This window comes from Nothoprocta perdicaria, unplaced genomic scaffold (assembly GCF_003342845.1).
Source record: "Nothoprocta perdicaria isolate Ctin4 unplaced genomic scaffold, notPer1 scaffold_334, whole genome shotgun sequence".
Classification (NCBI taxonomy): domain Eukaryota; kingdom Metazoa; phylum Chordata; class Aves; order Tinamiformes; family Tinamidae; genus Nothoprocta; species Nothoprocta perdicaria.
In genome coordinates, this window is record NW_020455571.1 from 573958 (window position 1) to 599425 (window position 25468).

Sequence of the window (25468 nt, forward strand, 5' to 3'; positions counted from 1 at the left end):
AAGAAACAACAAAAGGCCGGGGCAGTGGGGAGGGAGCGGGAGGAGAGGGCTCGGGGGTTCTCGCTGCCCAGTTTGAGCCTCTGCCTCTGCTGGTCACGTTTGCAAATGTCCCTCCTGCTGCCCGGGTGCCTGGCGCGCGCAGGCCAGGGCCGAGCCGGGCACGCTCCTCACTACTGCACTGTCTGAGAGGGCCCCACGGCTGCTTTGGGCTGCTCGAGGGTGGCTTCTCGGCTTTTCTTCCGCGGAGGCTTTTTAATGGGTGTTTTCTTGGCGGGCGCCTCGCTCGGGGCGGCCGCCTCGGGGCCGCTGCCGGAGCTCTGCTTCTCAGCCCGCTGCGGCTCCCCGGCCACGGGCTCGGCCACGGCGGGGATCAGTTTCTGCAGGTTGGCGGACGTGGGCAGCGCGGGCTTGCCGGCCTTCTGGCCGCCGGCGCTCGCCGAGCGCTTGGCTTTCTGCGGCGGCGTGGGCTTCTCGCGCGGGGGCTGCAGGGCGCCCAGCCCGTTCTGCCGGGCGCCACCGTCGCCCTTGTGCAGGCTCTGAGTCTTTTCCTTCAGCTGGGCGGCCAGCAGCGTGGCCGCCTCGGAGCTCAGGTGCGGGTGCAGGCTCTCAGCGCGTGGCTTGCCGGCGCTGGGGCTGCGCGGGGCCTCCCGGCTCTCGCCCGCGCGCCGCTCCGCGTGGAAAGCGCCCATCTTTTTGAAGGCGTTTTGCACCGCGCCGTTGATGTTCTCCATCTGCTCCGTGCTGGCCCTGCCCCTCTGCTTGGGCTTGGATGGCGAATGCGGCTCCGCGGGGAGGGAGGCTTTGCCCTCCGGGAAGCCCGGCTCCTTCGGAGGCTTCTGCGCCTTCTCCTTGCCCCGGGCGCTGCCCTTCTCGTCCGCTTTGCTGTGCACGCTGGCCGACGTCTCGCTTGGACTCCTCTTCCTCTTGGCCAAGGCCGGGCCATGCTCGGCGCCGCTGAGCGGGGCGGCTGCTCTCTCCGGGGACCGGCTGGGMGCAGGCAGCGAGTTGGACTGGTTGCAGTTGTACCTGCCGTGGATCCAGGACACTTTGGGCTTCGTGGACGGGTCAGGCGGACGGGGCTTGGTTCTCTCGGGCGACGGTGGCTTTGCGCTGCCTGCGGGGCTCCTGGGCTCGGCCGGGCTCTCCTCCTCCTCCTTGGACTGCTTGGAGAGCCGCGCGATCCTGGCGTAGAGCGCGGCGCTAGCCGAGCCGGACCCGCAGGACGAGCGCTCGCTGTCCGACGACTTGAGCAGGGGCGTCTCGCTGCTGTCGGCATGGAAGGCCTTGACGGAGCCCGTCTCCTTCAGGAACGTGTACTCGCCGGCCTCCTCCGGCCCGGCCGTGGGCCCCGGCTTCTCCCCCAGGCTGCAGGACGTGCCCCTGTCCTTGCTGTCACCCACGCTCTCTGCAAAAGGAGAGCGCGGAYGGGTTACATGGGCACCCCATGGGACTCGCCGCCTTGTCCCCAAGAGGAGGGGAGGGAGGGCGAGGGCAGGACTGAAGCCTCAGAGCAGAGCGGGAGACGGGCAGGTGGGACAAGGCTCCCTCACCAGGCTGTTTCTGCCTTCCAAGAGGCTCCTTTTGGCCTGTTGATCCACCYGCCCCTGCAGCTTGTCTGCTGGGAGCTTATTGAGGGGCCCCAGAGGAGAAGAAACCTTAAAACGAGTGGCGCTGGAAGGAGGAAGCTCTGAAAGCCCGACGGGAACAAGAGCAGAGCCCGGGGCTGGGCCCCGCTTCCCCTTCCCGGAGCCAGGACACTAGGACATGTTCCTGGGGAGCAGGGTTGGCATGTGCGGGGCCTTCTCCATGCTCCTTCTCTATCTCTGCATGGAGCAGAGGATGCTCCAGGATCCCCCGGGCCACCTTGGCGGAGCCGCGTCCCTCTGCTTACCCTCGTGGGGAACGCAGTACACGGGCCCCTCGTCCGTGGTGTCAAACGAGGAGAAGGAGCCGCGCGAGGACCAGGACGGCGAGGGCTGCTCCACCACGGAGGGCGGCTCGATGAAGCTGCAGTTCATGGTGTTCTCCAGGTCGTGATGGGCCACTGCAAGGGCAGAGAGCGGGCGTCAAGCTGTGCCCTGAGCCCTGCCGGGGCCTCCCCTCAGCTCCGGCCTCCCCGCCCCGCGGGAAGGGCTGTGGGAGACACAGGGCCCCTCTGCCCATCCTGCTGGTGGGTTTTGGGAGCCACCACAGCCCTTGTGTGGGAGCTGGACACAGCTCCAGCCGCCACCGCTGCCCCAGCCCCTCTGCCACCGGCGGCACCTTGTGCAGCAGCACGGGCTGGGCAAGACGGGGGTCCTGGCGCCTGATCCAGGTCGGGACTGCCAGGAAAGAGGTGCTCAGAAAGCCCGGGAGCCAACAGTGCCCTCGAGGTCTTGCATGCGGTGCGGAGCAAGGGAGGAGTTGGGGGTCCGCGGGGACGCAGCGCGGCCTGGAGGCACCCAGTCCAGCCCAGCGCAGCCCAGCGCAGCAGCCCTGCAAGGGGCACCGCGAGGCGACGGCTCCCCGGGCTCCTCCGCACACGGGGATGAAGGGGCTGCCACGTCAACTGCAGGAGTTTGAATTGCAACTTTTCCTTTTCCCCCTAAGATATCTGATATATTCTTATTTTGCTCCCACTTGCACAAAAAGAGGTGAAGCAAGAAATGCTGGGGGTTAGGGCTTCCAGCGTCGCCTTTTACCCACTGTGCCACTTTTCAGTCCCTGCAGCTTCTGCAGACAAAGACGAGGAGGAGCCGTCGCTGCTGGCACAGGGCCCGTTCCCTCTGCGCTCGGTGGCAGGACACAGGAAAGGAAAAGGAAAAGCCATGGGAGAGCCACCCGAGAAGAAAAGATGTGGTGCTTAAGATATTTTCCTCCCCAGTTTCAGCCATAAAAAGGCTATAAAATGACAGCTGTCTCGTCATCCTGGGATTTTTGCTTGGTCTTTTTACAGTATTCCCATGGAGGAAGGGACTCCAAAAGGCCTGGAACCAGCAGCGTGCCCAAGTTCTGCCTCCTCCAGAGAATAAAACTGGAATGGGGATGGCCTGAAACAAGGGAGCTTCATCGGGCCGAGCACCCTCCTCGTGGGGACGTCGCAGGGTGGATGACACCGAGCTGGGTACCGTGGAGGACTAAAGGAGCAAGGAAGGATGCTCAAATAATGGAGATAATGAAGTGCAGAGCAGGAACCCTGGAACAAAAGCGGCTCTGGTATTTAAAGAGCACGCGGCACTCGGAGCGGGGGAAGCAGCAGCTTCGGCACGACTTTCCTTGCAATAAAACCCCAAAAGGGAAAATCAAAAGCAGACTGCTGGAAGCACATGAAGCGGGARGCTTCCTCAGTGAAGGCCCCGTGTCTGAGAGGACGGCAGGGCTTGGGGAGGGCGGGCGCACCCAGCGTGCACGGGGCTCGGGAAGCGAGTCCTGCCGCTCGCGGGCCCTGTGCGCGGGGCTCCCACGCGGTCCCGCGGGGCCGGGGCGCCGGCGGGAGCAGGGCCCGCGCGGAGCAGCGCAGAGCGGCGCCCCTGGGGATGGCGCTTCCTGCTCCACTCCAACATCTGGCTCGGCGAGGGGGGGCGGCTCGTGGATAAATCACAGGCTGACGGGGCTGGGAGAAATCCGGCCGCTTCCTGTGGGCCCCTCTGCGCCGCCGGGGCTGCCGAGCGCCGCCCCAGCTCCCCGCGCCGAACAAASGGCCCCTCTCCGGCGGCACCCGCTGCGCGGGACTGCTCGGCTTGCGCCTCAGCGGACACGGCAGGTTTGCGAGTGGGAGCTGGACACGGGTGCCACGCGGCACCTCAGGGTGCCAGGAAGCATCCTGGGGTGCCACACAGCGTCTCAGGGTGCCAGGAAGCACCTCAAGGTGCCACACTGTTTCAGGGTGTCACACAGCGTCTCAGGTTGCCAGGAAGTGTCTCAAGGTGTCACACAGCTTCTCAGGGTGCCATGCAGTGTATCAGAGTGCCACGCAGCATCTCAAGGTGCCACACAGCGTCTTGGGGTGTCATGCAGCATCTCATGGTGTCACACAGTGTCTCTGCCACCAACTCACCAGGCGGTCCCTCTGCAAACGTCTGCAGGATGAACCCAACGCCAGCACTGCCTTCCACACCTCTCACGTGTGAACAGGGGGTGATACTCGCTCCAAAACCATTTCTTATGYGTCTCTGGGGACACTGGGTCTCGAGGCCGGGACACAGCACTGAGAGGCACGAGAAGGAGCAGCCCAGGGCTGGGCTGGTTGCGCCRAAGCCTGGAGAGCAGCAAGGGGGACCCCACTGGGCGAGCAGGTGGCCCTGGGGGACACTGTGGTGGAGAGGCAGGTTCCTCCTGCGCTTTGATGCCAGCTCCTGCTGCTGCTCTTTGCGGAAGGCCCTTTGGGCAGGGACGAGGCTTGGGTGCTTTCTGACCTGCTCGCTCCGTGGTCCGGCCATGGTGTCCCTGGGCAGAGCTCAGCCCGGCCCCGGTGCTGGAAGGGAAGCCCAGGTTGGTGCTCGAGGGCCAGCCCTGCGTGCCTTGGATCGCTGCACAGCAGCTCTCGGCCTCCGCTGGGCTCCAAGCTTGCCTTGAGGGTGCAGGAGAACCGCTGACATCGTCCCCTTAAGTCTCCCAGATCTCCAGCTCTGAGGACCTCAGCGACCCAGCTTCGGAGGGCCGACGTGCACAAAAACCAGAGGGTGATCCGAGGACACAGACCCGGTTTCCTGCAGCTGGGAAACTGAATTCCTCAGAAACTTCCTCCTCCTCCTCCTCCTCATGCCAGGAGCGGTCTCCTCCAGCAGGACCACAGCACCGGGCTGGGGAAGTCACGGACAGAGACCCAGGGAGTTTTYGGTGCCCTTCCTTTCCGGTGATTCCCATCCCACTCATCCCAAGCGAGGGATGGTTCACAGAGGTCACGGATAACTTGAGGTGTCTAATCTCTGCAGCCTGGAGAAGAGACACGGCGGTGCGAGCAGGAGTGCACAGGGAGGAGCGGGGCGCAGTGAGCCCCACGCGGGACTCTGGCACCAGAGCCGCTCACGCCCCGCGCAAGGAGAGCCCCAGCGCTTGCCCCACAGCCACGAGCAGAGAGGCTCTTCTCCGGAACGGCTGTGTGGCTGCGTGGGACCCAACCGCGCTGAGATGCTGCACTCCTGGGCTCTGCGGAGCGGTTTGGCTGGTCTCCTGCTCCAGCCTTGCGTGTTGGGCCCAGTCCTGCTCCTCCTGCACACGCCTCTTCCGAYCCGAGAGCCACCACAAGCAGGGTGCTGCAGCAGCATAAATCCATCCATGGTGCTCTGAATTACCTCACCAACCAGCTCGAACCCCACAGTAGGCTTTAATGCAACTGAGAGCTGAGAATTTGTTCAAAAAACCCTGGCAAGGAGAGGTCTGACCAGTCTTTATCACTAGGCTCAGTCAACACTAGTGGGAGAGGCCCTGGCTCCGGTGACTGGTGCCACCAGCTCGAATGTGCCAAGTGGCCAGAGCGCCGCTGCCCCAAAGCGAAGCTGCGGCCGTGGAGCAGCTTTGTGACTCCTGTGGCGAGGGCTAAGCACTGCTTCCATGCCTGGAARCGGGTTATGGTTCGGGGCTAGTAACAGCAGCATGTGGAGAGCCAAATAAGAGGTGTTCCCAAGCCCAGCGAGTCACCTGCAGCCACAGGATTAGCGCAGCGAGATGTTACTGCTCCCAAGGCGGCTCTTTCACACYGGTACTTGTGGTTGGTAATTAGAGCAATTAGAGCAAGAGGCAGAAGAGGGAATCGCGTCTGCCCACAAGCGCTGGCAACCGCAGGGAAGGTCAGAGCTCCTCGCAGATGGCGTCGGCTTCCTCGGCACCGGTTTCGCTCCGAAGGCCCCGTGACGTGCTGGGCTCCTGCAGCGCTGCACATGGCCACGTGCCCCACGGGGACCTGGCCCTCGAGGGCCATCTCAGGCTCAAGGAGGTCTTTGTGAGGGCTCTGCTATGCAGCAGCACCAGTTCTGCCTACCTCAAGGCCAGCCCAGTGCTGGATTTCCAGGTGGAAACCATGTGGAAACCAGGTCCCCCCGCCCCAAAGGAGGCAGAACTGCAGGCACCCCTGGCACCCTCGTGCCGGGGATGCCCGGACGCTCTCCAGAGGGGATGTATCCRTGGATGTGCTGCCAGCACGGCCGTGCAGGAGCCACCCGGGCTCTGCAGCTCCATCCCGYGCCGTGGGGCCACCGCGCAGGCTGGGCACCGGCCGCCGTGTTTGCGCAGGGTGGCTGGGAGGGCGCCGGGCCGCGTGGGCAGGGCGCACACAGCCCCACGGAGCGGGGCCGGCGCACACAGGGCCCCTCTGTGCTCCCAGCCCACTTCCACAAACACGGCAGGCCGCTGTTGTCCTTGCAGCAGGAATGTTTCTCCAGCCTCGGCGCACTGGCACAGAGAGGCCGCCTTTGCAGGGGAGCCCCTCTGCAACAGGCTGCTCTGCTCCCACGTGGCCACAGAGGGACCCGTGTGGCCTGCACCCAGGGGTGCTGTCTGGCCGGGGGAGCTGGCCCCGCAGGGGCACCGTGCGGCGCAGAGGCTACCAGGGCCCTCCTCCCGCTTCCGCATCCCCGTGCTCTGAGCGCTAGTTACTCTGCACRCAGGAGGCCTCCCTGCACCCCCAAGCAACGTGAGGACAGGATTCACGGATACAGGATGTTGCCATCGGGTTGCACCCCCTGCTACTCTTTCACAGCATCCCCATGGGCCCGGTGCACTCTTTGCCATGGGCTTTCCATGACACACAGCCGACCTGAAGTGCAGCCTGGCCTGGAGAGCTCTGCTCTGTACAGGGGCCTCCACGGGAGACCCCCAGGAGTCTTGCAAGTCACCCCGTGGAAACCCCGCTCCATGGTGCTGGCGACCAGCGTCCTGTTGCTGGGGCCCTGCACCTCGGACCCGCAGCAAAGCTGGGGACCCCAATGTCCCCCCGTCACCACCACACTCCCGGAACCAGCTACTGCCCTGACCCGGGACAGCAGGAGCAGCCCGGGCTCCCACGCCAGCCACGCCACCGTTGGCACGGGGTACCAGGGCTCTACCCCGGTCCCTGGGCGCATTCCCAACCCCAGCTCCTCACCTACGACCTTGGGCAGCTTCTGGCGGCGCAGGGGGATGCGCGGGAGCTTCATGCTGATGCGGCTGAAGCGGCCGCACAGGCGGCGCGGCGGTTTCTTGGCTGCCGCCGGGTCCTGGTTGGTGCTGCAAGGCAAGACAGCATCCCCGTCAGAGAGAGCACTGTCCCTTCCAAGGCTGTCGTGTTATTTATGGGATAAGACACCAAGCTCCAGCGTCTGGAGCTGCTGCAGATTTGGAGSTTGCCAGGAAGAGGGGCCAGGGAGCATGGAAAGCAGGAGGTGCAGCGAGGGACCTGGTGCCCTGTGCGCGTTACCCTTGCCCAGGGCTGTTTAAACTCGAACTTGGCCGTGGCTGCAGCCGGGGCGCAGCCGGCTGATCCCGGGCCAGGTGAGTGGTGCCGGTGCCGTTTCGGGACCAGAGGCAACCCCCTCCTGCCCTGCACCGCTCAGCACTAACCAAGAGGCTGCAGCTCCTCGCAGAGCCAGGCGCAGCCYGGCACGGCCAGGGGCTCTGCGCCGATGGCAGCGGGACATGAAGCTGCTCCTGGAGCAACAAAACACCCCAAATCACCCGAAAAGCAGACGAGGGAGTCGCGGACACCAGGCCGTGATGAGGGTGCTGTGGATGGCTTGCAGCAGTGCCCCGTGCTGCACTAGCAGGCCCCCCGTGTCCGTGATGGGACCGGAGCGCTGGACATAGGGGCCCCGCACGGAGCTGGGGAGCCCAGGGCACCCTGGCCAAAGGAACCGATTTGGAGCCATTTCCCACGAAAGGCTCCTTAAAGCACGCCTGCCTTTGTGAAGTGGCTGCTTTTATCTGCGGGATAACGACATGCAGACCGCAGGCTCCCCAAACCAGATGTCCCGGATTGGAATTTAATTGGCCCGGCTGCCAAATGGAGGCTTCCGGAAAATTCCCAGGCCGCGGCCGGCAGCACGAGGCGCAGCCACGGTGCACGGGGCGGGGAGGGGGGTTTGTCTGCAGCTCTTGGAGCTCCCAGCCCCCCAGCGCTGCCTCCACCGGAGCTGGTCCCTGTGCTCCGCACGCTCCCTGCCACGGGCGCTGGCAGAGCTGGCACCGCGGCGGGGCTGGATGCGCCCGCGTGGCTCCCACCTCCTCGGCATCGCGGAGACCCATCAGGCAGGTCCTCCTGAGCACCCTACAGACCCAGCAGCATCTTTGGGATGCTGGTGGCGGGGCTCATCTGCCTGCACGGACTTTGCTGGCACCCATCTGGAAACGCCTGCGCAGGAGCACCCCTGGGCGGCAGCACCCTCTGCAAGGCCCAAAACCGCAGCAACAGATCGAGTTCCTCTCTGCTCTGCGGCTGGAAAAGCTCCGCGCTCTGGGGGGCTTGGGGAGGGAGGGAGGGCGGGAGCCCGCCTGCATTTCCCTGAGCTTAGCAAATAGTTCTTGCCTGCAGCTTGAGCGGGAGCCCCGCGGATGCAAGGCAGCGCTCAGACATGAGCAAAACTGCCCCTGCTTCTCCCCGCCGGGACCCTTCCTGCCGGCCCAGCTCCGCTGGCCCCCTGCCCAGTGCCTCAAAGGGTCCCAGTGGGTGCGAGCTGCACCCACCTTCAGCAGGTTCGGAGGAAGACACCTTTTGCACCCAACGTGCGAAGCCCTGTGGASAGGTGGCTCCCCCAATGGTTGCACCCATTTCCCCAGCTCCCTGCAGGAGCAAACTGTGCCCCGCTGCCTCGTGGGCCCAGCAAAAGCCTCCTTGAGGGGGCTGGAGCGCCCCCAAAGCGGCGGGATCGCGGCACTCACCCGTGGCCTTCGTCCTTCTTGCGGCAGACGCAGCAGCAGCAGAGCAGCGAGAGCAGCAGGATGAGCAGCAGCGCCAGCAGCGCCCCGGCGCCGATGACGCCCATGCGCTGGTTGGCCTCTGCAAGGCAAGGCGGGCGCCGTGAGCGGGGCCGCGCCGCTGCGGACAGCCCGGCCGCACCGCCACGGCCACTCACCCATGTGGCAGGCGCCCGTCAGCGGGTCGCACGCGTCGTCGTGGCAGCTGCAGGCCTGCGCGCAGTTGGCTCCGAAGTGGCCCGGCGGGCATGTCAGGTTGCAGCTGCGGAGGGAAGGGCCGCGGGGTGACGGCGCCCGAGGGACGCTCTGCCCTCGCCGCCCTGCCCAGCCCCGTCGCTCCCTGCTGCCCGGAGCCCTCGGGAAGAGCCCGCGCTGTCCCCGTGTGCCTGGGGAGCCCCCTCTGCTCCCGTTTTGCCTTTATGTTCGTGGCTGTTACAGGAGGTCATCAGCCCATCGGTCGCAGTTAAAGACTCCCCGGGGAGCAGCAGCACTCAGGCGCAGGAGCCTCGGCCGGGTCTCCAGCTCGGCTGCTCTGCGGGTGACGCGGTGCCAGTGCCCCACGTTCSCGAGCGGAGCCCGTCCCCTGCAGCCCGTGACCTTGGAAGCCTCCCGTATGCTCCCTCCCAAAGGGAAAACAACCTGGAAGGCTTCCGGATTTTCTCTCCCAAAGAGAAAACAACCTGAGCAGCCCCAGCAGAGATGGCCGAGGCCGAGTGTCGTTGCACCGGGGCTCCCCACACAAAGCGGCGCCTCCTGGAGAAGGCGGCGGCTCCCCGGCCTCCGGGGCTCGCGCAGGAGCAGGGCAGATACCCACACAGCGGTGTCTGAACATGGAAAACAGGCTCTAAGGACATGGAAAAGCCCTCGAGGCGCTCGGTGTCTGCCAGGGTCACGGCGAGGCCTGCAGCAGCGGCCTCCATGGCGGCCCGCCGCCCTCCATGGTGGCCGTGGACAGGGGGCAGCCCTCAGAGACGCCGAGCTCTGAGCTCTCTCCTCCCACACAGGACTGCGGCTGACGCTCCGAATGGCGGCTGATCCACGGGGCCTTTTCGGGAGCAGACCTGTCACCTCACGGCGAAGGGGCTCCCGAAAGCAGGGAGCAACCTGCAGCTCATGCAGGGCAGAGACGTGACCGCACGCCCACGGCCTCCGGGATGCTCGAAGGAAGTGTTTTTGTTTTGTCTTTGAATCTAAGTGTCTACAACAGCCGCAGAAGACGTAGCCAAGGGCTTTAATTATAGGACTTCGGCCATAATTTGAAAGGAGCGGATCAAACACGAAGCAAAACAAACCCGGTCAGTGTCGTGATGCACAGACTGCAGAGCCGGAGTTGAGTCATGGGCGAAKAAACGGGGGCAGAACGGCCTGGCGCTCACATCCTCCCGCAGTCTCCGCCAGCCCAGCCCCAAGGCTGCCCTAGCAGCAATCCTGGCTAAGGAACCACCGCCAAAGGCGCCAATGGCAGGAAGAGCCGAGCACGCGGTGGGATGTGGGACCCCAACGGGTGAAGCTTCATTCATAGGTACCTCCACAGGGAACTTGGATGGATTTAAGGGGTGCTGCCCCAAAGCTCTGCAGCAGCGACAGGCTCCACTGCCAAGAGGACAGACAGCGCTGCCAGGGGCCGAGCTCTTGCCAGCTGCTCCTGGGCGGCATCGACGCAAAGAGGCACATCTGCTCCATCCGACACGGGCCAGCCGCCCCCAGCCGCCCCCAGGCCTCGTGGGACGCACAGCTGGGCTGGCCCTGACTAAAGCATTTCACGCTGCTTCAGCTTTCCAAGCCAGCCGCCCTGCGCAGCCCCGTGCCCGCGCGCTGCCACGTGCCAGGCGGACGGTGCAGGCGCCCCAGCTGCGCCGTGTCAAAGCAGCTGCGCGGGGACAGCACACACGCGGCAGGAYGGAGGGATGGGAGCACTGGTGTTTTCTAGGCAGTCCAAAACACCCTTTGCTGCAGCTACCCAACACTTCTAGGGCTTGCAGTTCAGTTTGATCCCAATGTCYGTCCCAGGCTAGCACGTTGTGGGGCAGGAAACGCAGGGTTATTTGTTTTCCAAGCAGGCCCAGACATGACTGGCAATGATGCTGAGGAAGTAAATTGCACTGTGCWCATTACCGACGTGTCACCAGCCTTCCCTTTAGCACGCGGGTGACACACAGCTGAGGGGACACCCTTACACAGTGAAGACAGCCCTCTTGCCACCCTTTCCAAAGCCTTCCTATATTTGGCCAAATTAGAAGCTTAGGAAAAAAAAACTAAACCTCAGCAGTTTGCACATAGTCACGGAGACACGCCTGACCACCAAAGAAAACCCCCAAGTGTCCGTGCCCACTTGGCACGCCCTGTTTTAGCCCAGACTTCCCTGTGATTACAGCTTTGGGACGCTGCTGGGGCACGGCCCTGGCCACCTCTTTCTCCCTCCCTTCTTTCTGCCCCTTCTCTCCCYGCCTGCACCTTGAGGCCAGATCCAGCAAGGTCAAGAGCAGCATTGCACATTGGCGGCCGGAGCACCCCCACTGCCTACAACACGCGGTGCTATCAAGAGGCCTTTAGCTCTCAYGTGCCAAGGGAAGTTTTAAGAGCTTAATTTGAGTTCTGCAAAACCAAATCTCCTCCCCCCAGACTTCCTGATGTGCTACAAATGTCTTCCTCTTCAACGACAGCACCAAAGAGAAGTGCTGATGCTAAACAGGGGCTTTCTAGACTGGTTTTGTTTCTGCAAAGCTACTTTCTAGCCAGGCAACTTGCCCTGTCATCTGTGCAAATCTTTCACCGTGTGCAGAAGAGCACAAATATTGTACAGATCCCCCTAAAAAACAGCAGAAAAGCTAAGGTGGGGGCTTAGCAACGCTCCAGGCCAGCGCAAAAAGACCTCGGAGCTCACGATGGGCATCTCCAAAACACGGGCACTTGCAGAACTGCCAGCACGGCGGGGGCGTTTGGGAGGCTGGAGGTCGGGAACAAGCTCTTTGCTCCATCACGGTTCTGCACAGTCAATCCCAAGAAAGAAAAGGTGAGAACATTTCCCAAAGCCACATTTTCCCCATTTCAGCTCCCCAGGAGGACTGCTGGCACCGGCTGGAAGGCAGCAGGGCAGGCCCCACATCCTTCTCCAGGCGCCATCAGCCTCGCAGTTAATTGCCGGGAAAAGCCAAATGACACAGGGTAGGACCCTGGGGAAACTCATTTCCAAGTCTGAGCTGCAGGGGAAACACTCCCCTCACGTTTTCGAAAGACTTTTCTGTTCCACATTGGAAAAAAAAAAGAAAAAAAAGGGAGAAGGAATGAGACCATGTCCGGCCATCGCCTGCCCGGTGCGGAGGCAGCAGGAGGAAGGGACCAGAGCAAGCAAGGGAGCCTGGCGTGAGCAAAGGGCCTTCGTTTCCTTTCTTTGGGGAGGGGGAAGAGGGAAGGGACCGCCGTAGGGCTCATCCCTGCCATGTGAARCGTCCAGGTTGGAGCTGCAGTTCGGAGCAGGAACGACAAGCGAATGCCATAACCGTGAGGCTATTTGCTATTCTGGGATGTGGTTTTTCTCTTGCTTTCCCTCACTCTCCTTTTTGACTAGAAATTCCATCTTGAACTCGAAAACACTTCTTGGAGGAAGGCATTTGTTTTTGCCAAGCTCACATTTCCTCAAACCAAACCCCTTTCTCAAGAGCTCCTCACCGACTCCGGCCCATCCAGCTATTACTGGGAGACCAAGATTTACACCACAACTTGGTGGTATTTGACCGAAATCCCTGAGGGCATTGCCAGGGGCTCGGCAGGAGGACACCTGCTTTCCAAAGCACTCCAAAGTCCTTCGCATGGCCTGAAACGCCACCACCCCCACCACTGCTAACACGTTTTCATCTGCCACAAGCAAGCTGGAATTCCCAACACTCCCCGGGTTTACTCCCTAATTGTGGATTTCTCATGCTTGGGGATGAAGGCACCACAATTTGGGGAGGAAACGCTTTGCACTGTGCTCCACAGATCTCCAAGAGCTGCCATCCAAGGAGCCTGTTAGCTGTGCCCTGCCTAGGGCCCAGGCTGGCGGCATGGGGGGCTCCTCTCCACCAGCCCCAATGCAGGAGTRGAAGTGGCACCAAGTGCTGCAGCCCCACTGCTTCCATAAACACCCCCCACCCTGGAGATGCCAAACAATCCATGGATCTACCCAGCGCCCTGAAACCTGCCCAAGTAGCTCTCAAAAACATTCACTTCTGAGGCRCAAGAGGAGGCCGCGGTGAGCTCTGTGTGGTTGCACGTGGGCTCTTGCAGCACAGACACCCAGCACCTTCCCCAGCTCAGCACCCATCCTGGCACCTCAGYGGGCCCCCAAAACAGCAGCACCCGGGGAATCCTGCCAGCCTGAACTCACCAGAACGGCCTGAATCGGCCCCAAAACGCGCCCGGGCGCCGCTCACTTACTAGGTGCCGTGGGAGCCTGCGCGGCAGAGGCATCTGCCCGTCTCGAAGTGGCACTCGCCGTTGACACAGTCGCTGCACACGAAGGCGCAGTTCTCGCCGTACGTCCCGTTGCGGCACTTGGTCTCACACCTAAGGGAGCACGTGGAAAGCGGCAGCTGGAGCGGCCCGCGCGGGACCCGCTTTCCCGGGTGATGGGGACGGTGCCAGCACTCCACGAGCTTTCTGGGGAAGGGCAACGGGGGCAGGAAGGCAGCAGCAGGCGTGGGTAAAGGCAGCTCCCCAGCAGCATCCCAGCAGCATTCCCACCAGCCCTGTGCCTTGCGCTTGCCAAGAGCCACCAGGCAGGGAGATGCCAGGAATGCTCCGAGTCCCGCTGTGGGCTCCTCAATCAACCCTGGCATCACCAGGCCCTGGGAAAGAGTCTAGCTGGCCTCCTATGGTCCCACAGCCGGGCCAGCAGGCTCAGGCCACCTCTGCCCTCCCGCTTTGGATGCGGAGACACAAACCACAGCCTCTGGTCTGCAGACCTGGTTGTGGACCAGCAGAGAGGCCCTGCCAGGATGCCAAAGCCCAGGGGGGACCTGCACGACGAGGTGCTAAGGGGCCCGGGCTGCATGCCAGATGTAGCCCCAGCCCAAGGCCGGACTCACCGGTCTCCGATCCAGCCAGGGTTGCAGTGCGAGCACTTGCCGTTGATGTGGTTGCAGGTGTGCCCATCCTTGCACGGGGGGCACATCTTCTCGCAGCCCTCGCCGTAGAAGCCGGGCGAGCAGGGCTGGTCGCACTTGGTGCCGTTCCAGCCGGCCTCGCACGTCAGGCAGCGCCCATCGGCCACCGTGCAGGGCTGCAGGCTCTTGCACTGCCCACAGCTGCGAGGGACGGCAGGAGACGTGTTGCAGCACCCCACGGTGCAGGACACGTGTTGCTGCACCCCATGGCGGCCCTGCGCCCCAGCCGCGTGGAGCACGAGGACAACCCTTCAGTTATCACTGAATCACAGAATGGCTGGGGTTGGAAGGGACCCCTAGAGATCCTSCAGTCCAACTCCCTGCTCCAGCAGGGACACCCAGAGCATGGGGCACCCGGGAACATCCAGGCGGGCTGGGAGATGTCCAGAGAAGGAGACTCCACAGCCTCCCTGGGCCAGGGCTCGGACACCCTCCCAGTGAAGTTGTTCTTCCTCACATGCAGATGGAACTGCCTGGGTTTTAATTTGTCCCCATTACCCCTTATCTCCCACCTTTATCCCAGCCAGCTCCTGCGCTCAGCCCTCCACCATTCTCASCTGCCAAAACCAGATGCCATCCGGCAATCCCTGGATGCTCCATCTCCCTTCCCAGACACCCACCGCGCACGACACCCACGTCCTGCACCCTTTGCCTCCCCTCTGCCCTCCGCGGCGCGGGGACGGCTGCAGCCCGTGCTCGGGCACTCACCGCCTGCGGCAGCCTTGCCCGTAGAAGCCGGCCGGGCAGGGCTCGCGGCAGTATTTGCCCCGGTATCCCGGCTCGCACGTGCACGTCCCGTCCACCTGGTTGCACTTGCCCTTGTAGCACTGGCAGTAGCGGTCGCAGCGGGGCCCGAAGGTCCTCTCGCGGCACTGGCAGCGCCCCGTGAACTGCTCGCAGGGCGAGTTGTTGCAGGAGCACTGGTTGTTGCAGCCGCGGCCCCACCAGCCCGGCTGGCACAGGCAGTTGCCCGTCTGCTGGTCGCACTGCGAGTTGTGGCTGCAGTAGCAGGAGCTGGAGCACTGGGGGCCCCACCAGTTGGGCTCGCAGGTGCACTTGCCCGTCTTCTGGTCGCACTTGCCGTGCTTGCAGAGGCAGCCGTTCTCGCACTTGGGCCCCCAGCGGTTGGGGTTGCAGGTGCACTGGCCCGTCACGTCCTCACACTGCCCGTTTGGGTGGCAGCTGCACATCTCCTTGCAGTCGGGACCCCAGAACTGGCGGGGACACTCTGCGGAACAGGCAGAGTGGGCAGCCCCATCGTGGCACGTGGCACCTCCCCACGTCCCCCCTCATCCATGGACATGTCCCTTGTCCTAACCATGGAGACCCCTGGGCCAAACTGGACCCCATGGCCACGCTCCCCACCAGCTGGGGCACCATCCTCCCTCCCCGCAGCCCCCATTTAGCAGGCTGGATCAGAGGAGACCCYTCCAAAGGGATGATGCCCTGGGCATAAACCTGGGTGCTGGCAAGGTGGACAGAGCAGGAGCATCGCAACGAGGACAGGCAGCATCCTGGACAGGCCACCAGACCTGCCTCCAGGGTGACAACACGGTGACAATGCTGCCTACATGGTGACAACGGCTTTGGGTGAAGGGAGCCCATTGGAGGCCGGGGGCCGTGGTCTGTGGGGTGCCCCGTCCCGCAGCTCCCGTTGCCGACGGGGCCCCTCGTACTCACTGGTGTCGCAGTTGGCGCCGAAGTAGCCGTGCCGGCAGCGGCACTCGCCGGGCCTCACGCACACCTCGTTCTCCTTGCAGGTGAAGTTGCCCTCGCACAYGGCTGCACGGACGGACAGAGGCGCTCGTGAGCGCGGGCAGCGCCAGGCCGGCCCGCGAGGCCCGGCCCCTGCCGCCAGGCACCGCTGGACACATCTCCCAGCGCCAGCAGCCCGCATGGGGCCTCGCCAGGAAGGTGCCACCAGGTGCCCAGCTCGGCTCTGTCCCTGCCGCCAGCCCCCCACAGCATCCCCCCTGCTGCCCTGCTCAGCTGCATCCCCGCCAGCCGCCAACGTGCTCGGCGCTGCTCCCATCGCCCGCTCAGCTCTGTCCTTGCCATCACCCTCCTGCCACCCTGCTCACCTGGCCCTGTCACCTCTCAACCCACTCAGCTCTGTCCCCATCACCCTGCTCAGCCCTGTCCCTGCCACCAGCCTCGTGCCACCCGCTCTGCTCCGTCCCTCACTGCAGGGCACAGCAGCCTCGCTGCCTCCCGGCACCACGTCTGGGGCCAGTTCCTGGCACGGCTGAGCAGAGCGAGACGCGCTGCCGGCCCCGAGGTCCCGCGGGACGCGGCCAACGGGCGCCCCGGCCCTGCAGAGCCTGCTGAAGCGCAGCGAGAGCAAGGGCAGCCCACTCRGCCAGTCCGCCTTACCTGCGCGTTCTTAGACCTACGGTGATGGGTACTATAGAAAACCCTAAAATAGACAGATTAAACAGGTTAGGAGCAGTGAGTCTAAGGGTTAGAGCAGGCTTGGGGGCGAGGGGGCAGTGGAGCAGCTTGCATTTCCTTCCTGGTGGCCCTGTCCCCCTGCCAGCTCGGGGAGAGCTGTCCCTGCTGCTCCCCGACGGCGACACGGAGCAGGGCCGGTTCCGCGGGCACAGGCGCATGCAGCGAGCGGTTATGGGGGCTCATGCGCAGTGGGTTAGTTTGTTATGTGGCCCTTGCTCCCCGGGCCGCCGCGGGCCACCACACACGCTGTGGCTGGCCCAACGCGTGGGGCATTTGGTGGCAACCTCCAAACAGGCTCCAAGAAGCTCCGCGGTGCYGAGCGGCCACCCGCGGCACCGGCCTCGCCGCCACGGCCAGGACCAGCTCCCYGGCCCGTGGCYGCTGCTCCTCCGCCAGCCCCGGCTYCCTCCAAGCTGGCCTGCTCGTCTGCACTCTCCTTGATGAACAGCAGCCTCACGCGCCCATTCCCAGTGCCCAAGGCTTGGGCTCRGCTCCGAGCGCTGGAATAACACCAGTGGGAGCCTTCTGGCCGGTTCCCATCCCCATCCCCACCCTCTCCTTCACCTTTACATCCCCAAGCTTTTTCTGGCCCTGGAGGACACCTCGCCAGCGCCGGGGTTGAGAGCAGGGTCCCCAAGAGCTCAGTGGCCTCCTGCAGACCCCGGAGAGCTGCTGGAGCAGCCACGGGAAGCAGGGCCGGGAGCCGGCTCTGCGGCAGGGGGCCCAGGACACAGGGGACCCCAGCACTCGCTGCACCCTGTCCACGTGCTGTGCACRCACCGAGCCTGCTCCGCGTGCTACAAGAAAGGCAGGAGAGTCCCTGGGCTCTAGGGAGCCTCTGAGCGCCGCTGTGCACGGAGGTCCCTCGGGAAAGGCTTTTGGCCACTGAAGAGCAGCCCTTGGCAAGGCGAAGAGGGTTCTGCAACGGCTGCCCAGGAGAGCAAGGTCTACCAAAGCAAAGGGCCAGYGCTTACCTATTAAACACTCATTTCCTTGTTGCCTCCATCCCGGGCAGCACACGAGCACCGAGAAGCTGCACGGAAGAAAACGCACATGGTGACAATCCCCTCAGAGCCCCGTCCCTCCCGAGAGCCCGCTGAGAGACCACCACCAAGAGGCCACCACTGTGGTGGGAACTGCACGTCCCAGCCCCTCCGGAGCAGCCGAGGCTCCTGCCACAGCTCAGGGCCCTGGCCCCACTGTCACGGCCCAGGGTGCAATAGGTGACGGGGACACCTTGCCCTGTCCCCCACGCACAGATGCTCCTGCTCCTTTCTCCTACGCAAACAGGGCAGCGATGCCAAGAGTGGGAAAAGCAGCAGCTTTTGTGTGCCTCCTTCTTCCACACCCTTCAGCCAGGGAAAATTTGCTCCTGCTCAGCTTGTTTCGAACTCCTTGGGATAAAAATATCAGTAGGTTCCCCTGATGGGATGCTTCCTCCCAGGGTCTCCTGGCCCAAGGGTCCAGCTGGCCTCCATGCCAGCTGCAAGTCCAGGGCAGCCCCATGGACCTGCACATCAGGCAGGGAACGGCCCACGAAGCTCAGGGACGATCTGTTCTCCTCCAGCTGATGCAAGGACACCTGGTCACCCTCTGTCACCCACCATGGGATGGCCTGGTTAAATGGGAGCACTTCTTGCCCCAGGGAACTCATTGCCGTAGGACGCAGGAACATGAACGTTATCCAAAGCTAGGATGAACCTGTGTGGCTCCGGGTTCCATGCGGATAGGAACTGCCAGCGCTGGAAGGTCTCAAATCCCGCCTGCCATGACCCATGCAAGGATGTAAAGGGCCCTGGGGTCCTCCCAGCTGTTCTCCACACCGAAGCACCGTCGTGGGGAACCTCACAGCTAGTATGAGGTGAAATGAGAGCCGCTCACCGGCTCACAGAGCGCTACCATCTGCTTCTCCCAAGGAAACCGAGTGCCCCGCGCTCGCAAAATGGCTCAGATCATGTTACTGCCAGCCCGTGTTTCAGGCGAGGATAAACGGAGCGTGTTCCTTGATTGAGGCGTCAGAAAACAATATTCAGAAATGAAATTTCCAAAGAAGAGCCCAGGCAAAGCAAGGAGCTATAATGCAGGGCTGAACAYGGGCTTGGTGCTCGGCAGCCCCCAGCTCCGCTCCCCATCCCTGGGCTGCGTCACCCCGAAGCTATCCTGGGCTTGGGCACCCAGGTGGAAGCTGCYCAGCACAACCAGCTCCGGATTCCCCAGCTCCCAGGGAGCATCCACCGCCAGGATAGGGGCAGGAGACTAGCGGTGACACGGCCAAGGGACCCCCTCCAYCCTCTCCATCCTCCATCCAAATGCCCATCCTCAGTGCACGTTTCTACCACCTTCTTCGCCTAGCGCCTTTTCTGGCCTGACGGCTTTTCCTGTTTACTGCTGTCTTACAGCAGCTCTGAAATATCACAGCAACGTAAGGCTGGGAGCATTTGCAGCACTTGGAAGCTTGGAGACCCGCAGCTCTCCTTGCTGGGACCCCACGGAGAACCCACCAACCGCACAGGCTGCCCAAGGGCGCGTTTTCCAAGTCACCCAAGGGATGTTTTCCAAGTTCCTCCATCCCCAGCCCGTCCAGTTGCACGCGGCTGCCTAGTCAGCACAAGGAGAAGGCAGCTCCCTTCTTCCCAAACCCAAGGGCTTCTTGCACTCTCCAGAGCACTTCCAGGGGCAAATACCAGGAGTAACACTGGGCTTTCCCTGTCCCGCAACCGGAGTCCCTTGGACAGGAGCCTTGTGCCAAGGCCAAGTCCCTGCTGGAGTCACTTGAAAAACGGAGAGCCCTTCAGAGCAGGGGAAGGATTTTCTCTGGATACTTCGGCTTTTGCTAACAATTCCCAGCTGCTCCCGGCCCCAGCGCTGTGCAGGACACTGAGCAGGAGAAGCAGGACCTCTCAGGTCCGAACACAACCAGAGCAGAGGTCAGCGACTCCCCAGGGAAGAGGAGGACACGACAGGGACTCCCCACGCTCTGGATCCCGCCTGCTCTCCCAGCACCGCCGTATCACTGGGAAGCAACAGGATTTCGTCGTTGTGTCTCCTCTAACACCACTTGCCCAGAGCCACAGACGGACCCTGGGAGACCCTCCACACGCTCTGCTGACCACAGCAGGGTCCCCGAGACCTCAGGCCACCGCCTGCCAGGGTCAATTCTCCCACATCAGCCTCCAACCCRCCCGCCTTTCCCCCCACCTCCCACAACGTCCATCCACGATGGAGAGCTTGGCTGCTCCACTTGCTCTTCCCACCCCTTGGTGCAGCCGAGGACGCCTGGCCAGGTGTCCTGCCGTGCCCTGACACAACCCAGGCCCAGGAGCAACCACAGTTGCACACGAGACACCCCATGGGAGTCCGCCCTGTCCCCCCAGCAGCTGCCGGCACATCCCGCCACAGGCCCACGTCCCCGGGCAGAACCGGGGGACAGAACACGTCCAACGTGAGCTCGGCGACCACCGCCGGGGACAGGAGCCCCGCTGGAGGCTCCCTGGCCGTGCAGGGCGCTGCAGTCGAGGAAAGCGGCCGCGCGGGCTGGCTCGGCGCTGAAAGGCACGGCTTGGAATGCAGCTTTTGCTCTCTCTCCTTAAACGTAACAAAMGCTACAAAGGAGGAGGAGACAGTGAGAAAATATTCGGCCGCAACCAAGCGCAGTCACAGGATCGCGTGCGGCTGCCAGGGCCGCGGGGGGACCCCATCGCGCCGCAGAGCCCGTGGGCCGGGGAGCCCTGCGGCCATCCGCGAGGTGCCCCCGAAACGCCGCCTTTCCGCAGGGATGCAGGAACACTGGAAGGCAGGCGGGGAAGAACCACAAAAATGATTCAGGGCCTTGGAAAGAATGCCTTGTGGGCCGAGACCAAAATAGCTCCGTCTGTTGGGTCAATGGGAAAGCAGATTAGGAGGCGACGTGTTCGCAGCGCGAGCAGCTCGGCGCAGGGGCCAGCGCTTCGAGCGGGGCCTCTCAGCCCAGAGAGAAGGCGCCGCAGGACCCGGCGCCCCGGAGCAGAGTCAGGAGGGCTTCTTTTAGGGAGGGAGATTTGCCATTAAAACCAACACACCAGGGCTGGGCCGAGGCTCCACAAAACCCCAGCGCGATTCCTCTCTGCAAGACGCTTTGGTCCCACAGGACCCACCGGGCTCCATCCGCGAGAAGAGGATGAAGTCTAAGGACAGGAGGGGACTTTTTTTGGACTAAAACTTCTCTCTGGGCATGGCCGCGCGCTCCAGAGCACAGGAAAGCCCTGGATCACCTCTCTTTGGGAGCTCTGATGCTGTGGGGAAGTGCAGCTCCCACAGCTTCACTGGGGACCTGGGATGGGGACTCTGGCTCTTTGTCTCTCGGGTGAAAGCGCCTGCTCTTTCACCTGGGATTCTTTTCCTTCCTCCAGAAACACCAAAGCAGCACAGCCTGGATGGAGAAAGGACCATCGCGGGTGCACCAAACGCTCTGGATGCCTCCAGACCAGAAGTCCCAAGCACCCACAGGTCTGTCACTACAGCCCTCCATCACAGCATGAAAACAAGGCACTGGGAAGCCAAACTGTGCCCCCAAAATAAACCCAAGCACATATCTGAGAACCGAGTACCTAGGAGATGCCAAGGGCATCATCTCAGTGCCCCTTACCCACCACAGCCCCCAGCGCAAGCAGCCTCCTCCTCCTCTGGAAASAGGGGGAAATTCAGGCTGCACTACAGGTTTCTGGAGGATGGAGGAGAGGGAGAGGGAATCACAGCTCCTTTGCACCCCGCAGGCCCATGGGCTGCCCGCAGCCAGGGCAATCGCGTCCCTCTGGGCACATGCAGCACGATGCAGACCGGCTGCTCCAGAGATAAGAAAAGCAAAGACCGAAGGCTGCAGGTGCTGGGGCCAAGCAGGACGGAGCACAGGCCCAGCCTCATCCCCAGCCCACACACAGCRCCTCTCCTGGGAGCAGGATTAGGGCATATCTCTTAAGAGATACCTAATCTCCCTGTAACTGTGCCAGGCGATGGTGTCCAACACCTCCTCGGTCAGCCCTCCTCTCATTTATCTGCTGCTCTGACGGCCAATAAACTCGTGCGTGCTTCAAAGCTCAGCTTATCTGYCCGCAGCGCCCAGCCGCTGGAGCCGCCGGCAAGGTAGACGTGGCCTCGGGGAGCTCAGCGCAAAGGGCGACTGCTCCTTGATGCTCTGCTCAGGACGCATCCCGCTCCAAGGCACCTCGCACTGCAGGGCTGCGCTTGGCCCGGCATCCTCCCATGGCCTTTTCCACCTCGACAGGATCTTCCCACCCAACCGAGCTGGCTCCGGGCAGCATCGGAGCCACCAAGGAGCGGTGCTGGCTGCAGGAACGGGGGGAACCTGCAGCCTGAACCCCGCAGAGGACGGGTAGTGTCGGTCTGTGCCCCTCTCCGGGTCCTTCCCTTCACAGGAGGTTCAGCTGGTGAATCCGYGACTCCACTGCAGCACAGGGCAAAGGGACCAGCAAAGGGACAACCAGGGGATCCCTCTAAAGCAGCTCTCCGAGACCGAACTAACACAGCCCGGTCCTGTAGGAACAAGGGCTCCAGGCTTCCTTTGATTTTTCTTTTCAAAGTGCAAGGTAAAAAAGAAAACTGTCCCGGGGATGTGAGCAAGTCTGGGAAATTTTCAGGATGCAGAAGACAAGGAGCATGGATGTGGCAGAGCTGTAGCCTGTGGGGAAGGACACCAGCCTTTCCCACGCTTCTGACCCAAACCTGTATCCTGCTTGCGATAACCAGCCAGCACCAGCAGYGCTCAGGAGCCGGAGAAATTTGCAGGTTTTTCCACAGTTTATTCTAGTAGAGAGGCATGTTTCTTTTTCCTTTTTTTTTTTCCCTTGCAGAATCAAAACAATCTTTGTTTTCATGCCAGTTCCTGGAAGCGGTTCTCCATCACCTACCGCTCCAGATAGGTTTCCTCACACAGGAGAGTCTGTTCCCCATGCGCACCAGCACAATCCCCCACGGTTAGAGGGCAGTGAGCCCCACACCTGGAGGGCTTCTCTTGCTCTCCCGTGGCTCAGATGGGACTGGATGCCAGTAGATCCGAGCTGAAAGCCCTTTGCTTACCCAGCTCGCTGGCGGGAGGAGCCCTGGGGATGCACAGTGCATCTCCTAAGCTCAGCTCAATGCTGGCCCTGGCCACCACACAGCCATCCCCCATCCCAGGTCCCTGCTACCATGGAGCCCTTCCCAGGCTGGAGCAGGACATTATCCTGACTTCGAGCCTCTTCCTTCTCTTCCACCCACCTCTCGGTGCCACCCTCATCTCTCCTGGGTGATGAGTAGCACGCTGCACAGGATGGACACGCGGAGCTCTCAGGACCACAGCTTCCTCCCACTGGAAAGTGCAGTCCTTTGAGAAGGACTGTAAACAGGGACCTATTCCCATCCCAACTTAGCAATAATTCCCCAGTCCGAATCCCTTTAGACACCACTAGCATGGSGTCCAGCCAAAGGCAGCTTCCTTGGGGCAGTGTAGGGCTGCATCCTCAACAGAAAAACCTTTGTGCAGAGAAAGACAGAAGAAAAGAAGACCTGCCTGGACAGATCTGCATGGCCAAGGGGAGATGGATGGAGCAGCAGGTTTCCACCCCCAAAGCAGTGGCAGAGCGCAGGGATTTCCAAACCAGCAGCGTTTTCAGCCTTGCAGGGCAAGGAGCAGGATGGTTGTGGGAGCTCCCGCGGCAGCAACGTCCAGCGCTCCTGCAACCATCCAGCRAAACATGTGGCAAAGAGTAAAACCGGCAGCTTTAATGAGCTCAAATGTTTAGGAAAGCTGCAGAACTGGGGGAGGGGGACGGGAGAAGCAAGGCCTGGCGGGTGGCTCGCATGTGTGCGAGGGGGTGCCTGGACCTCCGCTCCGACAGAGATCCAACGCAGCGGCACGTGGAGCCCCTGCCTGGAGCGGCCCCTTCCAGGATCTTCCCTGGCTTTTAAATGCGGTTTGGCCGTGTGTCCTCGATGGACAGAGCACCATAGGCAGCAGAAGGCACAAGATGGGCTGGGTGCAGCACAGAGGGTGGGTGTCGGGATCACGTGCATGGGAAAGAAAGGGAAGAAGCAGCATTTTCAGAAGGGTGAGGTGAAGAAATGATGCCACCATCTTCCCTGCTTTCTGGGTGCTGTCCCCTCCCTGTTCTTCATGCCTTCAGGGACTACTGCAGCCATGGCAGGAGGGACAAAACTTGCCCATCTGCCGGTGCGTTGCTCCCGGGCCTGCTTGGCAGCGGRCGCCTCTCGCACCCACGAGACCTGGGGCCCAGTCTTGGCCCAAAGCAAGGCGGCCCGAGGCCTTGAGGCGCTGGGCGAGCACATGGGTTCCYGGGCACGTTATTCGTGCAGGACAGAGAGGTGTCCTGCACCCCAGCACAGGGAACGGGACAGAGGGCACAGCTTGATTTTGCCTCCATCGTCCTCGAAGAGCTTTTCAGTGCCCAACTCTCCTGGCATCAGTAGGAGCTCCCCATCTTCTCCTGCCTCTGCTGGGTGGGCTCTCAGCCAGACAGATGGGAGAAGCAGCCAGGTGCCCCCTTGCTGCCTTCCCGGTGCCCCGAACAATCTCAGGACGTTGGGAACAGCGGGAAGGTTGCTCACAGACCTAAACTTCCTTCATCTCCCCTGGGAAGGGGAAGGCAGCTGGAGCAGGAACCAGCCCTGGGGGTCACCGGGCAAGGAACCGGTGCATCCTCCCCAGTGCATCCTCCCCGGTGCACCCTCCCCATGCATCCTCTCGCAGCGTGTCCGGCCCCAAGCAGCACGGGCAGGAGGCCGGGAGCGCACRGCTGGCTGGGAGCTGGGGCCGCTCTGGCTCGGCAAACACCTCCTTCGGAAACTCAGCCTGTAATTTGAGGAGGGGGCACCAGCGCCCTGCAGCCCAGCTGAATGGAGCCATTATGCGGGCCCCTCCGGCTCGCAGCACATGTTTTCCTTGCGGGCTAACCTCATGGGCACAACAGAAAGGTGCATTTTATGGCCTGGGCCCCCTCTGCTCCACAAAAGCAACAGCCCAGGGAAGCTGCCCTTGGAGCCGGGACGGAGCCGCTCCGGGCGCTGCAGCAGCCAGGGGAGCGCGGCCAGCCCAAAGCCCCAGGGCTGCAGAAGCTGGGCTTGGCTTGAGGTGATGCTCTGCATAGCGATGAGCAATGTCAGCGGTGCGAGGGAGCGGCGACGAGGCTGCGCCGCCTCCCAGCGCCCTTCTCCGGCCAGGATAACAGGATGGGACCCCCAGCAGCACCCGGTGCCCCGGGAGAGCCAGGCTGTGCCCACACTCCCTCCTTGAAACCAACCCAGGTGTCCCGGAGCTGCTGGCTCTGCCATCCTGAGCATCCTGGGGCAGCTCCGCCAGGATGCCCAGAGCATCCCAGCCCAGGCTCCCGGGCTTTCCCTGCAGCAGGACTGCTCCAGAGGGAGCATGACCGTCTCCTCACAGCACGATCAGCCCCGTACTGGCTCCCCTCAACAGGAAAAATGCATTGCAGCACGACGGCTCCCTCCGTCATCCAGGTCCCATGTCCTGCAGTAGGACTGGATGGAGTGGGAACGGGACTGGGATGCTCGGGACAACGGGACACACCAGGCGGGCAGGATGGGGCCCCCATAGCACCACGAAGAGCAACAGGACCAGCTCCCCGCTCCCGAACCCGCTCGCCTGGGGCTCCTCACCSTTCCCCAGCACGGGACCCGTCACCCGCGGCTCCCCCCTGCTCAGCCCCGCACGGCCCCGTCCTCCTCCGGGAAGGAGCCCAGCGCCCGGGGCGGGGGACAGACGCGCTGCCCCGAGGGGCTGCCCCAGCCGCGGCCGGGCTCCCCGCCGCGCCCCCGCCGCTCCTACCCGGCGGCTCTGCAGACGTTCCTGCCGCGGGGGCTCAGCTCCTGCGCCGCCCCGCAGCCCAGCGCCACCAGCACCAGCACCAGCGCGACGCCCGCTCCGGCTCCCGCTCCGGCTCCGGTTCCCGCTCCGGCTCCTGCTCCCATTGCCGCTCCGGTTCCCGCTCCCGCTCCGG

At 63.1% G+C, this 25468-nt stretch overlaps 1 protein-coding gene across 1 annotated transcript; it reads right to left on the reverse strand.

Moving 5' to 3' along the window:
- Positions 1–25439, reverse strand: SCARF2 (scavenger receptor class F member 2). The gene is made up of 11 exons (XM_026043668.1): positions 25297–25439; positions 17435–17493; positions 15690–15791; positions 14718–15237; positions 13932–14150; positions 13282–13410; positions 9024–9127; positions 8830–8947; positions 7061–7182; positions 1892–2044; positions 1–1405 (listed from the first exon to the last, which is right to left on the reverse strand). Exons 1-11 carry the CDS (start codon positions 25437–25439, stop codon positions 171–173), a joined length of 2904 nt encoding a protein of 967 aa, XP_025899453.1. The 3' UTR covers positions 1–170.
- Between the last annotated feature and the right edge of the window lie 29 nt (positions 25440–25468).